Genomic DNA, 15,994 nt, shown 5'->3' with positions numbered 1-15,994 from the left:
TGTCGGTTTGAATTAGTTTCTAGAGTGATTTTTTTTGTCCTTTAGTTGTTTACATGTTGGTGACCATGTTTTGTTGTCATCTAATTCTTACTAACTTTGGTAATGCAAAGAGATTTAAATAAACACAAAAAAATACAGTACTACTGAACCAAAACAAATATTTTATACCAATTTTAAGCTCTCATAAATTAATAGAATTAAAATACAATAGGTGAAAATGAAGGACTATTTTGCGATAATTATAATTACAGATTTTTCAATTACATTTATTTACAGATTACTACTTGCCCTCTTTTGGAGAGCGCAAAACTTTAACAGCCATCAGAAGAACAAACTTTTCCTGGATTTGAAAACATAAACCAGTACTGAGTAATATTCCAATAAGCTAATGGGTCCATTTGGAAATGCAAGCTATAGCCACTGACTGCACTGTCATTTTTTTTTCTTCCACAAAGAGAAAATGCGTTTGATGGCTAAAAGGGTCATGCAGCAGTCACGCCCCTCTCCGCAAGTGCCAGTTATAAATACACACCACACCACCTTCGAGGTCTGGTCCCGGGGTCTTTTCCCCGTCGCTGGTGGGGGCCAGCTGAACTCTAAATACAGACACGTAGAATTATGGCAGCTAAAACGCAGCCGCCGCATCTGTCACGCTAGCCCGAACAACTGAAGATCATTCCGGAAGCTTCTTTCCAAGATAAGCCATTTTTTTGAGTAACGTTAGTGACACGTGGATGACAGAATTACATTTGAAAAGGAAAAGTGGGCCACCCACACACACACACACACACACACACACAATGCCTTTCATTCTTTCCTCCGACTAATTGAGTATTTATTTGATTTACTTTACCCATTTAAGGTCCCACAATGGCTTCAGGACTTCACTAAGTCACGTGTAGTTCTTTTCTTTGTAGATAAACTAAAAAAAAAGTAGAAAAACAGTTTTAATTGTAATTGCCACTCTGACACACTTTCCATTTTATATTACAACTCATCACACGATAAAAACAACACAATTGTTTTCCATTGATTCATGCTCCTCTCTCTTACCTTTGAAATTTGCAGATGGAAACGTTACATAAATGATTTTTGATTGTACAATTTCTATAATTTATGGATCTATTGTGAACACAAAATTATATCATTTAATGTATTAAAAAAACGTGATAGTGGGACTTAAATAGAATCATAACATGGCAAAAAATGGGTTCCTTGCTGTTTTACTTGGCATTTACTACACACATTAAGTATTCCAAGTAAGTGATTATCCTTGTTAGTCGGGTAGGGAGGTCACTGTCTCACTACCTTTTAAAAACGACACGCTTTCCGCTCGTGGTTTTCAGGGCTAAAAGCACTAAGATTCTTTAAAGCCTCTTGCCTCTCTCACCATGATCTTACATTAAACCCCCTGCCCCACGAGTTAATCGTTTATTATTGATAGTGCACTGGGAAAACCTCTTTCTCTGTTGTTAGGTGGGAAAATGTTATTCTTCACGGTCAGGTTGAAAAAAGATGGAAGAGAACAGCGGTATGCGAGAAATTTGAAAAATTGGTTAACTTACACATTTTCTTTTTGCTACTGCAATTTACTAAATGACTATCAATTTTATCATTACACAATATTTTATGCAATATTTTACATCATTTAATTTTTTATACCTAGTATTTTTTTCATGAATTGAAAGATTATAAATACTCTTGATAGCAAAACAATATTTTCTTGTTAAATACGCAATGTTTCTGATAAAATTATATTTTTGGAGCATCTTTGATGATTTTTCATGGGTCGAGCTGCGGAAAACTACAGTTTATAAATAGGTTAACGTCGCGCTGACACTTTTAATCTGACTCACTCCAGCCAAGGTTAGGCAGGAAAAAAAGGAAAAAAATAAACTTTGACAGATGACGCACCCATAGGATTTTCCCTTCATGTCCCCTTCGCCGTCTGCCCTTAATCCCCGGAAAGAAGAACGCCGGAGTGACCTCGTTTTGGGAGAGCAAAAGGTCATGTGACCGACCATTCACTTGTGGCCAGGCCGGAGAAGATAAAGACAACAAGAGTTTACCACTGTCGCTCTTGACGTACAATTTGTTTCTACCGCCACCGCGTTCAAACAGACGTTAGCGACGAGTGGCGTTCTTTGTGTTTTTTTGTTCGGTGGCCAACGAGGCGCAATTTGCCGAGGTTATCTGGACCGAACAGCTTGCAGATAGGTAAAAACCTATAAAGCATTGATGAGAAAACCACTATGTAGCCCTCTCCCCTTATCCCCAAGCCCCTTTCCACTCTGCTTGTCTTTATCCACAGACTGTAAATGGAAGCTTATACCTGTTGACCTACATTAGCGCCATCTTGAGCAGAAGAAGTTAGTAATCCTGTAGCCTGGGGGACGACTGGCTTCAGTTCTGGTCTAAACAAGGGTCCTTTAAAGTCTTACTCAATTCGGAAATGGTTTACTAGCCTGTTTTTTTAAGATAGTCAGGATTCTAGAATAGTATTGGTATTGGCATCCCATAAAACTGTTTTTGGAGTGTCGGATTTGGTCGCAAGATCGTGTTTTTTCAGTACTATCGTACTTTTTGGCTACGGTCAATCAAATAAATAAACAAATATCTACTTTTCTTAATTCCTGATGACAGTAACAGATCGTGTAACATAAAAAAAGCATTTCTTGACTTTAATAGAAATAATGATTTCTCATTTACTACTTACATTATTCACAATTGGCTGGAAAGCAATTCATTGGCCCCTTGAGGATAAGTGGTACAAAAAAATGAATGAATGAAGTTTCATTCTATTTTCCATTATTTTTACAGGACTAAAAATATGGGTGTGTATGGTCAAACATATCCATAAAAAAAATCGGATTCAATCAAAAAGTCAGTCATATTCTAGAACGCGTGGAAGCGTTCCAAGCGGCATTAAGAAGGTGACGTGGATGAAAAAGTTATTTTTTTTTTATCCACGTAGGCTATCCACGCGCGAGAGCAGGTGGAAATATTTATGAGACGAACGGAAGGGGAAGCGATTGCCTGGGAAAGGCCACTCGGAGGCCAACTGGCCTTGGCCATTGCGGCTGTGCTTTTAAAAGCTCAGGTGGCCCCGCGCTGGCCGGACTTTGACGGGCCTGGAGGAGAGCAGCTGGTTTGACAGCAGTTCCGCTGTGACATTTCGCCCGAGAAAAACATGGCGTTCGTGGGGTGCGTGAGCCTCTCGTGACTTATTTCCCTCAGTTATTTTAGGATGCATGGTGAACTGTCGTACATTATTCATCACTGAGCGTGACTTGAGCTTTATGAAACACTACTTTGAGACGCACTGGGAGGCAGAAAACTCTCTTCGCTGGGTCGTCTTTGGTTTAAAAGACAAAAATCGGCCCGGAATTGGCTTAAAAAATGTTTTGTTTTTATCATGTATTTACTTTGTTTGAAATATTTAACAAATGGGCTGTTCAGTCTCCGGTTTACAAGCGAAATCCGGCGTGAGCCGCCAGCCTGAGGTTCCCAGTAGAATAGCAGACTCATACCGGTTCACATGACTTCACACGACCGATGCGCCCGAGATAACACGACGGGATTAGCGCCGCGTTGTGAGCCGATTCTCGCCACGCAACACAAAAAGGCTACCTACGGTGACAGTTCCTAAAATGGGGAAGGTTTGACGGACGACCTACGACTTTCTGCCGATGGGAGAAAAATCGGGGGCAGGTTTGCTGAAGAATTGCCGCTAACGAACAATCGGTTCTGTCGAAGACGGGAAGCAGCTGGGGTTTCAGGTTCAACTGGAGAGAGTTGTAAATCTGAACCTGTGTTTAGTTAAAGTGCTACAAAAAAAACGAGAGCAACAAAATGGAAATGGTCCAAAATGTTCCCCCGGATGCCAAAAGCGGTCATGCCAGCTTAACTTCGTAGGAGCCGTCGCTGGCAAACCGTTTCATCTCGTGGGCCTCAACGTTGGACATCATAAGGCACCGATATGATCGAAATCCTGCAAATTCAAAAAGTGTCACTGGGTAGACCGTGCGAATTGACACGGAATGACCCTGTGTGCTAATAGTGCGAGTGAGAGATACACACAAACACACACACACACACAATGCTAGCCATCGACCTGATGGCCGCTTGACGTGATGTGCGTGCAGCTGCTGGTTGCACGGCGCTGCTAGCATGCCACGCACGTCAGCCCGCATTTTTTTTCTCCCCCCTTCTTATTTGCCGGCGTGTGCGCCGCCATTCCTTAACGGCGCTCATTTCCTGCTGTTTCATGCCCGAGCATCAAAGAGGGCACAGCTGTGTCATTGGATAAACGCTTTCATCTATTCAGCCCGTGTTGGATCGCTACGTCATTAGCGACCTACCGACCAACCTCACGGGGTCGATAACCTTCACTCGTGCGTACGTTGGGTTTGTGATTTTGCTCAAAATGGATCGGATGCGAGGCTTTTTTGTAACGCCGCCATATTAGATCGTTAAGGACTCGAACACGTTGATGGCTGAAAGATGGTTCATTTGTGTCGGGAATGTACAGCTTGGCTCTAAATTGAATTTGGTGTGTTTCGTTTTTATGTTACAAAAGTGTCATGTTTTGTTCATGACTTTTTACGCTGACTTAAATCGCACATTGTGCTAAAAAGGGCATTATTTAAATTTAAAGGCTGAAAATGTTTCCTAAATATGTTTTATATGAGCAATTTGGTCAGTAATGCTCCAATTAGTCTAAAAAAAAAAAGTCTAAATAAATCGGGATACGATCCTTTGGCCATACCGCCCACCCTTAAATTGTATCGCATCTGGACGTTACAAAAACTGCTTTTTTGTCGTAAAAGGGCCAATGGGAAATGACCAAATTCTGTGACCTACTTTCCGATAAGGCACCAGGCTACTTCCTGTTTGGTCGCTTGGCAACCAGTGGCAAATATGATCAAGCTTGCGCCGTCCTCGTCCCCGCGCCCTACCCGGCAGTGGGCATCGCGCCGACCCGATGCAGTGTGTAAGAGTCTTAAATGGGAGTGCCGGAGGTTTTGTCAGAGTACGTTAAGATACTCCAAGAGTCGTGACACATACACGTTGCACGCACGCTCGCACGCACGCACGCATGCACTTATCTACGAGATGGTGGGTCTTCAGAGCTAAATTTAGGCTGGCTGACAGCTCTTTGGCTGCAGAGTAGCACAAAAGATCAACTACATCCCAAGGTCTTCATATTTGGTGGGTAACAATAAGCCAAAAATTACACTTTGCGATGTTGTCTTGTTTATTTTTATTTTCATTCTTATTTAATTTTTTAAATCAGCCTCCATGATATGTTTATATGTTTCTGATGTGTATATTTCTACACGTATACAGCGTTTTTGGTCATATTAGTTTGGGATTTATTGGAGTTTATCTTCTAGTTTTGAATAGAGGTATTATATACATTCATTTCTTAAATTAATATTTGTGTAACTTTCACTTTAAAAAAATCTGAATTTGTCAAGTGTTTTCTTAAAATATGTATTTACTCTCAAAATATTTTTAATTGTTTTCAGTGCATCAGTATTCTATTATATTTATGCATTTGTGTAATACTCATTTTCTTAAAAATCTGAATTTGTCAAGCGTTTTCTTAAAATATGTTTTTACTCTTAAAAAAAATATTTTTTTAATACGTAGAATTGTTTTCAGTGTGCATCAGTATTCTATTTTCTTCAAACATTTTTGATGTATTTGGAACAACATGCTTTACTAGGGTAAAATACTAGGTCTAATATTTTTTTTTTTTGCTAGTAGCCAAAAAGGGGCATATTTTTGTAGGCAAATATCAGAGCAGAGTTTGTAAACGTCATAAAGTGTCTACTCACCGAAAGGATGGCGACTGTAGGGCGGGCCCAGAAGAGCAAACTCTGCTTTCCTTTGAAGCACACCTCCACAACTGCAAAGAATCACGCCAAGTTTTAATGAACATCCTGATTTATTGATGCAATTCCACCTGACTGATCTCAAATCACGGAACAAAACGTCTGCCGTGCTGCCTGATTCCTCCACGCCACCCGCCTTCCTTCCTACCTTTCTCCACTTCGATTCCCTCTGCGAGTGTAACAAGGAAATTTGAATTTGGGAAGAAAGAGGGGCTAACGTAGCCCTCGTGCTGTGCTTATTCGAGCGGAACATCCAGACAACTTGGTTTAGCGTCGCCCCGCTGAATGGGAATCTGTTTTTATGGTGCTGAACACGTGTAGCAATTTACTAAGACACTTACAATCTATTGACCAATTGACAGGGTTTAGATGTCCAGTTCATTTGAATTGGACATCTATCACTGACAACAATCATCATTCATGACAGGACCTGATTGCTTTTAAGGGGACAGCTTGTTTTATATTAATTTTCAATTGAAAATGACGTTTGTTTGTTTCAAACTAAGCAATGATGCAAGTTTTATCCAATGTCCAGTGTCTACCAATGAATTGAATTGTTATTTTACAACTCCATTGAGATTTAAACCTTCACCAATGTATATTAGCATTAGGCTACCGGGTGGTTAAAAAATGAAATGTTGTATTTTAGATCAAAAGCCTCTTTGTTATGTCTTTATAAGCTAATTAAAAAACATTGGGATACTTTGGACTGTTCAAAAACTGCCAGATTTTACAATCGGCAAACCCTTATATTTTTTTCTAAACTGGAAAACGCAATTCTTTTAGAGAAATGAATGGTGTGACTACAATCCAACACTATTTTTTTGGTAAGATGATTTTTTTTGCCCTGATCTGCCTTGTCGAACTGGTTCCCCTCCTTGGCGAGGTTTGTCTTGGGCGTGCTCAGTCTAGTCAGACGTATTTATATTCATCACCAGACAAATTTGGGCGCTCCTGGTGAGCAATCGTCGGCCTGCCCAAAAAAAAGTCAAGGATGCAATCCCAAACGAGTTATGCCAGAAACCAATGTCAGCCACGCTTGTACTCAGAATACTTTTTGTATTGGTGGTCATTATTTCAATTCGTCAAGACATTGCTAGGTGATTAAAACTGGCTTTTGTTGACGGTAACAAAGCGACAGAAAGTAATTGAAGGAGCAGACGCCCAAGCAATTGGCTTCCTCGAGCTGGGATCGCTTTAAATGCCGATTAAGGTGGAATTAGGCGGCGACCGGTCGAGAGAAAGCACGCGGAAGTAAACAACAGGATTTGAACCTTGGAAAGCTAGTCGTCCACCATCGCATATACAAATAATAAATACAGTACTCTATGTTAGAGTATGGCATGAAGACAACACTAAAAAAATAAAATCGTGCTTGCATACGAAACATTACAATTGTAGCTCGCCCAAAAAAAAAACGTACAAGGAAAAACAGCACGACGGCTTCACCCTGAAGCGTCAGGCGAGTCGGGAAGCCGAGGCAGATGCGACGTTGGGAGGCCCCAAGGCAAAGCTGGATGTTCAGGCTTCACTGGGCCTCCTCAACAACACACACATACATGCACACACACACTCATACAAACGCACACAGCCAGAAGAAGTAGAACAGACTCATTGAGCAGAGAAATGGGAAGAGGATTTAGGTTATGTTTCTCTAATTCTATGGAAGTATGGGGCTTAAGTCTTTCTGGGTGTGTGCGGGAAATTATGAAAATCACCATGACATCACCATTGTCTTGAGGTAGGGAGTCAGAAGAAGAAAAAAACGACGACGGTTTCAAAATGGCTGACACTTGAGACTGAATGTTCAGAAATGACTGATATTTTAAGACGCGGAGAATGTTATCTTTTGTTAGACGTAAGAAGAGAAGACTTATTGCTTATTTCTACAGAAAAAAATTTTGATTACAGTTTGGTTTTGGGGTACAAAATATTCATTGACCAACTTTCAGCTACAAGTATTGTTGTTAGCAACACTGATTCACAAATTATCTGCCTTATAATTACAGGTTCAGGGGACCAATTTTAATGAATTAGGAGAGATGATATTAAGGTAGATCACAAAAAAATATAACCGATCTTGTTTGGGGTCAGTTAGCTACATTAGCCTAGCAGCATTTGCTACATGTGATGTAACGGCTTCCTCCTCCTGGTTAAATTATTCACCGTGTGACTCCATTTTATGTAATTGAGTGTGAGCAACCCACGGACACCAAAAATAGATGATTGCTACGCATCCAGAAATTGGAATCAAATTTTACAGTGCGTAGAATAAGATGGCTACGACTCTTCTTATGTTCCAAAGTAAGAGTAGGCTATAGCGAGCGATCTCTAGAGTTTTCATCCTTATGCAAAAGTGCAAGTAAGCATTTCCAAAGGACCAAATAGCTCTCGTTTTCACTACGTTGGTATTCTGCCTGGGACGGAAACATGATCGCTCACACAAAAGCACGTCGTATTTTAACGGCCGTGAACAAGGCATTAGCATTCATTAGCGAGCAGCGGGCTCGCAGCCGTTTGCGATCCCAGGTTTAACGAGCGCATCATGTTACGTTGATGAAATGGCGCCATATGTCACACTTGAATTTATGGTCATTGAGGGGGCGGCTCGCACGCTACGCCGGCTCGCCGCCATCAATACGTCTGACTCAACCGATGCTGTTTCCTGTCACGAGAACATAAAAACAAACATGGCTTTTTGAGGGATCATTCCATTGCTGCCAACCATCCCAGTCCCATTGGATTGGATGCCTATTGCCGTCAATGGCAGTGAAACACGATCATCCAAAGCCAGTTTATACAAATGAAATAGGTTTGATGTCTATAACTGTCAATGGCAGTGAAAGAGTTAAGGACTACAAAATGATACTAAAGTATATTGCAAAAAAATACATGTGCAGTACTATAACTATAGAGTATTTAAATTTACACTAGTGAAACAAACTGTGCAGTCACAATATTAAAGTCGAGTCAATAGAGTTAAGAGAGCAGGTTCCATTATTTGTTTTATAAATTAAAATATTCCTGAGCTATATTGCAAAAAAGACACAAATAGCAAAAGTCATGAAAATCGCAATAAATAGAGCTCAACTTACCATATTGGGCTATTTCTTTTTTAAAGTTCATTTATGAGAAACAAATATTTCAATGTCATATGTCGGAAACCTTATTTTGTGCTGCACGACTGATTTGCAAAAATAGAGTTTAGTTGCACGTGCTATTTTTCCTTGTTTAACAAATTTCCGAGTTAGATCCACAAAAATCAGTTGCAATGGGGTCATGCCTAGTTTTGATCCGTCATTGAAAACCGCTTTCCGCCGCCCTTTGAGAAAATACAAGGTCGCGCTCCGACGCCCCACAATCCAACAAGTGACCGTTGGAATCGGGGCTCGAGGTGTTGCCAACGAGGTGTTTACCTCACATTACCTCCATTAGGGCAAGCGACGTTTACACCGGGCGCGATGATGAGCTTAGCGAGCGGGAGCGACGGGGAACCCCGGCAAGCGCAACACTTTTAATTTTCCCCTCCACTTCACTATTCTAATCCCCCAGCCACAGTGAACTTGAAAAGCAGCCATCTGCCAGCCTTTATTTACCTGCCCTACATGAACACACGTTCAAGTGTGTACCATGACTGCTGCTTGTCATACAGTAGCACCGTTGCAGGCACTGTAACCAGCAGTGGAAAAGGATGAGCAAAAAAAGCTCTAATGTATCCATGGGTGCAGGTGCTTGACGCTGCATTGGGGGGGAAAAATTGCATGCAAAAATGCAGCAAAAACACGCATTCTCCTCTAGAAACGGGGTGTGAGTATTGCCAGCAGATTCACTACCAAGGACAGCGGCCGTTGCGTGGAAAGAAGCCCCGAGCCATGACAACAACACAACGCTACAACGCTCCGGCCCTGCAAATGACAGCTCCCTTCCCGCACGAAGGCGTCGGCGCGACCCCGTCCGAGTCCCAGCCGATCCCCCGGTTGCTCGGACAAGCTAAGCCGAGGAAAGCTTTCCCCTTTGCCGCCCCCGACGAGCGTTCGCGTCGACCCCCTTTCCCATCCACCATCATCAGCGCGCCGTAATCGTTACGATTGCAATTTGAAATAAATACATGAAACGGATGAAAAGAGGCCAGGGCTCACCTGCTGGAAAGAGCTCACATGTCCCGTCGCTTTGTCCGGTTCCCTCCCGTATGGGCGATGGTGGACGACGGAGCGGCGGACGACGTTACGCGTGAGCCTGCGGCGCCATGTTGGCTCTCGGGGAGCAGCTCTCCTGCTGTGCGCCACATCCGGGCCGCTCGCAGGAGCAAATGAGCGGCTGGAGAGGGGCGGAGAAAGCCGGGGGGAGAGCGGAGGAGCACCTGTGTCCACCCCAAGGAGAAGGCTCACCTTCCCGGTCGCTGCATCGGCCTCCTTCCCTAAATGCAAATGCGGGTCATTTCCACCATGTCTTGTGGTTGGCACACGTTAGCACAATGCTACCGCCCCGTTGCAATTACATTAGCGATGCTAACTGGGTTTAGCCTTGACGTCATGGCCAATTAGCGTGGACAGTTCACCTTAGACACGCTCGAGGATACATAATTTTGGCTGCAGTTATGATGTTGAATAAATGACAGTGAATTCAAAGTGGGGCATGAAACGGGACAGCCGGCGTTTTTATAAGAAGAGTAGTATAATAATGTGACGTCATAGAAACGACGACAGCGCCGCCTCGTGGTGCTGATCTGTATTTGTCATGACATCAGTCAAACCAGATAAGGAACATAAATATTGCGAATGGATAAAATGATCATTGTAAATCTAGGCAAGGGAGAAACATTGTGATTTATTTCTTTGTGGATACATCTTGTTTTAATTTTAAAGTAAATGGAATCTACACTTTAGGTTTGTATATATTGTTTTCCGGCTATTTGAATAATGATTCATTATATTTTTAATGTGTAGTCTTTTTCATTTCTAGTCCTTACTTTATGTTTAATGGCCAGTTATTTCGGGGAGGTATTCATTTAAATGTGACTCCCTTTTTCATGGATTATATTCAATCTTAAAGTGTTGGTCTTTTTTCATAGTGATGTTACTATAATAGCATTTTTGTTTAATTTTGTGGACTTCCATTTCAAGCTTTTTTATATTTATACTTCCCTATTTACATCTGCTACCTATTTTTGAATCCAACTTAATATTACTCATTCCAAATGATTAATACCTCAGCTCGGCTTGTTTTATATAATTAAAGGTTACCCGCTGAGCATTAAATTGAGGTATTCCAAGACTGTGTTACCGGTTTGTGACATTTTGAGTTAGCATGCTGGCTAATCTAATCAGGACACTAGCAGACAAGCCAATGGCATTGTTAAATCTCCCGATGATGTTATTTGTCGTGTGGTTGCCGTGGAGATTTATGGCCAACGCGTATAGAAGCTCCTTGTCTCACATTACTATTTTTTACGGTTAGTTCAGTCGTTACCTTGTCAACATTATAGACACAACAAAATGGTAACATTGAGAAGTATGGAATTTAGTCTCTTTAAAATAAAGTCAGAATTAAGATGCTAATACAGTACTAAAGTATTTTTTTTAAATTGAGCTAACTGAGCTTATTTGAGCTAATTGAGATAACTATAAATATATATTTTATTCAATTTCTTTGTATTTTTTATCTTGTGGAAAACTAGAACATGAACTAAACGAAATCATCAGCAATGAAAAACAAATATAGGTACAGAAATGTTATCAAAATACTTACATGAAATTTTGCAGTTGATACCAAATTGACAAAAGCATTTCAAAAAAATAATCCAGCACCATTTGATGGTGATAGGCATCCAATCCATTCTCCCAGTTAAATTGGATTGGACGCTTATCGCCGTTAATGGCAGTAAAACATGATCACGTCCTAAAGCATTGAATAATTGAAAGCATGACTGAATGAAAACAAATCTTTCACTTACTTGTGTTGTGGCTTTCACCTAGACATTAGTAATGCATCATAAAATATATAATAATGAAGAAAAAGTAGGTATAAAAGAAGAAAATACATGTAACTTGATGCATGATGTAAATGAGTAACAACAGTTTTGATCTGGAATATCACTAAATTGTGATAACAGGCATTACAAAAAATGCAGTGTCTAAAAAGATATTTTTTCAAACACAGCTAAACTAAAGTGACATAATAAAGTCAGTCAATTTGCATTCATCATAACCTCTAATGGAGGTAAATGAGAGAAGAGGAAGGAGCATTTATTGCAAAACCTTGCCTGGATGATGACATCATCGGTTTGTCTTGAGACTTAATACAAGCAAATATGTGTTGCATTGGTTTGTCTAACTAGCAGGTCAGTACTGGGGGAAAAGGGGGTGTACCCAGTGAGTTTTGGGGTATGAAACGGTATAAAAGTGGATGTGATTGCTTCTGGCCGTCTGACTGCTTCCAGCCAACCTGTTGACGTCCACAAAAAGGCAGCCTCCTTCCTACCACCTCTAACATCACACGTAAGCTTCAACTATTTGTTTTACTATAGAATGTGAAATAAAAGGGAAAAAATATAGCCGTTCAATATGTTAAATATTAAAATTCTTACGAACTGTAGTATTTTGAACCCGAGCTGTTGTGCTTTATTGTATGAACAACAATAACAATTGCTTCGATGTATTAGACTGCTACATAATTAAACCTCATCTGTAATTCATCTTTTCTGCTAAAAATTGCTAGTAAATTGCTAGAGACGAGAATAAGTTAGCTATTTTACTATTAAATCCTTTATATATGTCAAATTTGGTTTGTAAAAATTGCTAATGCCGTTGTTGTAGAAAAAGGATTGTCGTAATCTGTTGGGAAATGTCAATATATGTATTGTCATAGTTTCATTGGTGCATAGTTTACTCTAATTCAATTTGCAGTCACAAGAGTAAACAATGCGCTGAAGTCAGAACACACACAATCAAACACACACACTTAATGATGCTCTGCCGTCTGCATGACTCATTCCATTTAATAAACACTTTTAGTGCAATCACAGCATTTTGGTCGAACGGAGATAAGAATAAAGAATATGTCCGTTTGTTCCGACTTTTTGTTTTCCCCAGGAAGCATGGACGTAAGTAACTCCCCGCAGTATCAGATACAAGCACAGGTAAGATTTTCCCTTTTTCAAATCTAAATACGAATGTCGACGCTTGTGCCAATGTTGTTCCGTCAAGTTGGTGTCCTCCATCTTGTCTACCCTTTCTTTGCCTCGATTCTCCGTCCTGGCCGCCACCGACCCTCCACCCTGTTCACTCTCTCCACCTCCTTCCTCCCCCCTTCAGTGTGCTGACGCTGCGTGTGGCAGTTGCCCGCCCGGTTCTGCCCCACAGACTAGCGCCCTCTGGCCCAACCAGACGCCCGGGAGCGCCTTCCCTATGTGGCCCGGACAGAACAGCCAGCAGATCCCGCCTAGCCAGCAGGTCCAGCCCTTCCAGCAGGTTACCAAGACAAACGTGGTGTTCGTTCTCTTGGCATTTGAATGGCGACGTACCAATTTTGCAAAAAATGTGTTTGTTGCTCGTGACGTGTCAGGCCCCACCGCAACCTCCGCCATGCTGGACCGGGCAGCCCAACACTCCCTGCTGGTTAGGGACTCAACCGTTGCCAGTTTCTGGAGTCAGCCCTCTTCCAGTCCCCCCTCAGGCCTTAACACCCTCCCCTACCCAAAGCACAAACATGGTCCCCGCTTCCACACCGGCCCAAGGTGTAGCTCCGGGACCAGGTCAAATCTGCCACCCTTGTTGGCCGAGTCAGTACCAGCCACCCCAAGTCATCCAGCCTCCCCAGCCGCCGGTCCAGCCTCAAGTCCCCATTCAGGCGCCCGCTTTGGCGCCGGTTCCCACCACAGGATCGGTCCCCGCTACTGGCCCCACTCACGCTCAGTCTTCGGGCCTGCATCCGTCTTGGCCGGGATGGGTAGGCCATCCCGGTTGGCCTTACAACCCCGGACAGCCAGGGTGGCCTGGGCAGAATCCGGCTCTGGTGCCGCAACAATGGCTGCCGCCAACATCGGGACCGCTTGTAAGTACGGAATCAGAAGAGATGATTTGACTTTATTCCTTCTTCCACATATTTGTTCTTTGTTCTATGTCTTTTAGAGCGTTCCTTACAACCTCAACCTGGCCCGAGGCGTGTATGACAAAATGATGATGAGCATCCTGGGGCAGGTTAAACCAAATGCCAAAATGTAAGTAGTCCAGAGGAAGAGGAGTAGTACTTTGTAGTGTGTTAAGGAGACCAGATCGATGGCCCTTTTGGCTTGGGAGATGTTCCGACAGCACACCAAAAATGTGCAGGAGCTGAATTTTTAGCAAAGTTGGGCCAGTCAAAAAGTCGCAAACAGTCCCGCCATCGAGGATTCCATTCCTGGTGTGTTCTGGCTATCCTTTGTGGAGTTTGCATGTTCATCCCATTTCTCCGGGTTCTTCGTTTCCGCTTTGTTTTGGGCAGTCTTCGGCTCAAAGTCAAATTTGTAATAATTTACGTCCCATTCCCAAGGTCAGGGAATGCTTGTCGTCCCAAAGCCGGAGGCACACATTTCCCAGAAGGCTTCATTTTGCTTTTTTGGAAAATTCAAAAAATGCCCCAAAAGTGCCACGTATTACATCCATTTTCGCCCACTTCGTATGTTGCTAGGTTCACTGTTAACTTCCTCCGAGGCAATGACATCGCCTTCCACATCAACCCTCGCTTCAGCGAGGGGGGCAAGCAGGTGTTGGTTCGCAACCACAAAGTGGGCGATCGTTGGGGTTCCGAGGAGAGGGACCTAAAGGGACCCTTTCCCTTCGCCCTGGGGAGCCCCTTTGAGGTGAGTGACAGGGATTCTTCGGAAACTACGGCTCGCGGCTAGCACACTAACTAACTGACGCTACGCATGACGCCCTTGACTGACTCCAGGTCACCGCTCCGGGGGTTGAATGTCAGGCTAACGTTTGGCAGAAAAGGTGGAAAGGGTTGGAAAGGCGTTTGGGAAAGCTGATCTAAGATCAGTGACGTGCCGCCCCACAGGGAGACAGACTCCTGGAGGTCAGTCTTGGTCTCATGTCGTTGCTCCATCGCTTTACTAACGGCAATGGAAAAGAACTGCAGCGCAAACCAAGCGTGACAGAAAACTATTTTATGGACGGTGCCTTCTGCTGGACCATGTGGGGGACCGCCCCACTGGCCCAGTAGTGGCCAAATCGCTGCCATTTTCAGATTTTTCTACGTCTGTTTGTTTCAGATGAAGATACTGTGCACACAGGACTCGTTCCGCGTGGCGGTCAATAATATTCCCATGTTCGAGTTCCGCCACCGCGTCCGTGAGCTCAACCAAATCAATAGAATCAACATCCTGCATGACGTGGTCCTGACTTACGTCAACGTGGAGACGCTGCCGTAGGACCGCATATACAAATTGAGCAATAAGGTCACGACCGTAACATGATATTGACATTTCCTAAGTGTGATTAACTCACTCGTTGCCAATGACAGCAATAGACGTCCAATCTATTTGGAAATTGGGCATCTATCGCTGTCAATGGCATTGGATCAATAAAATGTGTCAATATTACACGTGATTTAAGCTCTTTCACCATTTAACGCAAACTAATAATAACACTGGGTAACAATTTGTAAAAAAAAAATGCTTTATGTCAGATTTTTTTAGCTCATTTTTAGATATTGAATTGAAGTGATTGCATTTTCAGTTTAATCTTTACAATTTAACTGATCACTATATTGTTACTACCGAAACGCAATTATAAATAGGTAGTCGTATCTTTTTAAAAATCATAATAATGTTAAACGGACACTGCCATTTTTAAAGAAAGTGTAAGTGAGTAAAATCTGATTGTTTTGGATTCCGCCCCCAAAAATAAGCTAAAAACAGCTCTGACATAAAACACCAACAATCTTGCCTAGATTAATAAATGTAACATTTCCATTTAAATGATACTGAAAAATATTTTCATTATATTAGTGAATTGACTGTGTATATTTTGTATTAACAATTAAAACATGAATGAATAATAAAGCTTGTTTGTCTTGACTTAATGGACATCCAATAGATTGGAAGTCTGTCA

General features: G+C 42.1%; 1 protein-coding gene and 1 long non-coding RNA gene across 5 annotated transcripts; one reads left to right on the top strand and one right to left on the bottom strand.

Annotated features, from left to right (window-relative positions):
- Window positions 1–848: 848 nt before the first annotated feature.
- LOC144064539 (uncharacterized) lies at window positions 849–10,524 on the bottom strand. Of its 2 annotated transcripts, XR_013296813.1 has the most exons (4): window positions 10,459–10,524; window positions 10,040–10,317; window positions 5,844–5,914; window positions 849–922 (listed from the first exon to the last, which is right to left on the bottom strand). It is a non-coding gene; the product is annotated as an uncharacterized LOC144064539 (long non-coding RNA). The 2 variants fall into 2 exon arrangements; XR_013296812.1 differs by lacking the exon at window positions 10,459–10,524 and having other exon boundaries at window positions 10,040–10,449.
- A 1,785-nt stretch (window positions 10,525–12,309) lies between these two features.
- On the top strand, window positions 12,310–15,936 carry LOC144064530 (uncharacterized). 3 transcript variants are annotated; one of them, XM_077587157.1, is made up of 8 exons: window positions 12,310–12,397; window positions 12,992–13,038; window positions 13,214–13,369; window positions 13,464–13,952; window positions 14,030–14,118; window positions 14,568–14,739; window positions 14,829–14,957; window positions 15,154–15,296. In XM_077587157.1, exons 2-7 carry the CDS (start codon window positions 12,997–12,999, stop codon window positions 14,913–14,915), a joined length of 1,035 nt encoding a protein of 344 aa, XP_077443283.1. In that variant the 5' UTR covers window positions 12,310–12,397; window positions 12,992–12,996; the 3' UTR covers window positions 14,916–14,957; window positions 15,154–15,296. The 3 variants fall into 3 exon arrangements, with proteins under 3 accessions (XP_077443283.1, XP_077443281.1, XP_077443282.1); XM_077587155.1 differs by lacking the exon at window positions 14,829–14,957 and having other exon boundaries at window positions 15,154–15,936; XM_077587156.1 differs by lacking the exon at window positions 14,829–14,957 and having other exon boundaries at window positions 12,337–12,397; window positions 13,262–13,369; window positions 15,154–15,936.
- The last annotated feature ends 58 nt before the right edge of the window (window positions 15,937–15,994 follow it).

This window comes from Stigmatopora argus, chromosome 19, assembly GCF_051989625.1.
Source record: "Stigmatopora argus isolate UIUO_Sarg chromosome 19, RoL_Sarg_1.0, whole genome shotgun sequence".
In the NCBI taxonomy this organism is placed as follows: Eukaryota; Metazoa; Chordata; class Actinopteri; order Syngnathiformes; family Syngnathidae; genus Stigmatopora; species Stigmatopora argus.
The sequence above is the reverse complement of the archived record's forward strand: the minus strand, read 5'-3'. Positions and strand labels throughout refer to the sequence as shown.

Bases quoted from the DNA above. Each gene is read 5' to 3' on its own strand.
- LOC144064530 (XM_077587155.1), top strand. From the start codon at position 12,997: ATGGACGTAAGTAACTCCCCGCAGTATCAGATACAAGCACAG. The intron at 13,953-14,029 runs GTAAGTACGGAA...TATGTCTTTTAG, and splicing joins CGCCAACATCGGGACCGCTT to AGCGTTCCTTACAACCTCAA. The intron at 14,740-15,153 runs GTGAGTGACAGG...TGTTTGTTTCAG, and splicing joins CCCTGGGGAGCCCCTTTGAG to ATGAAGATACTGTGCACACA.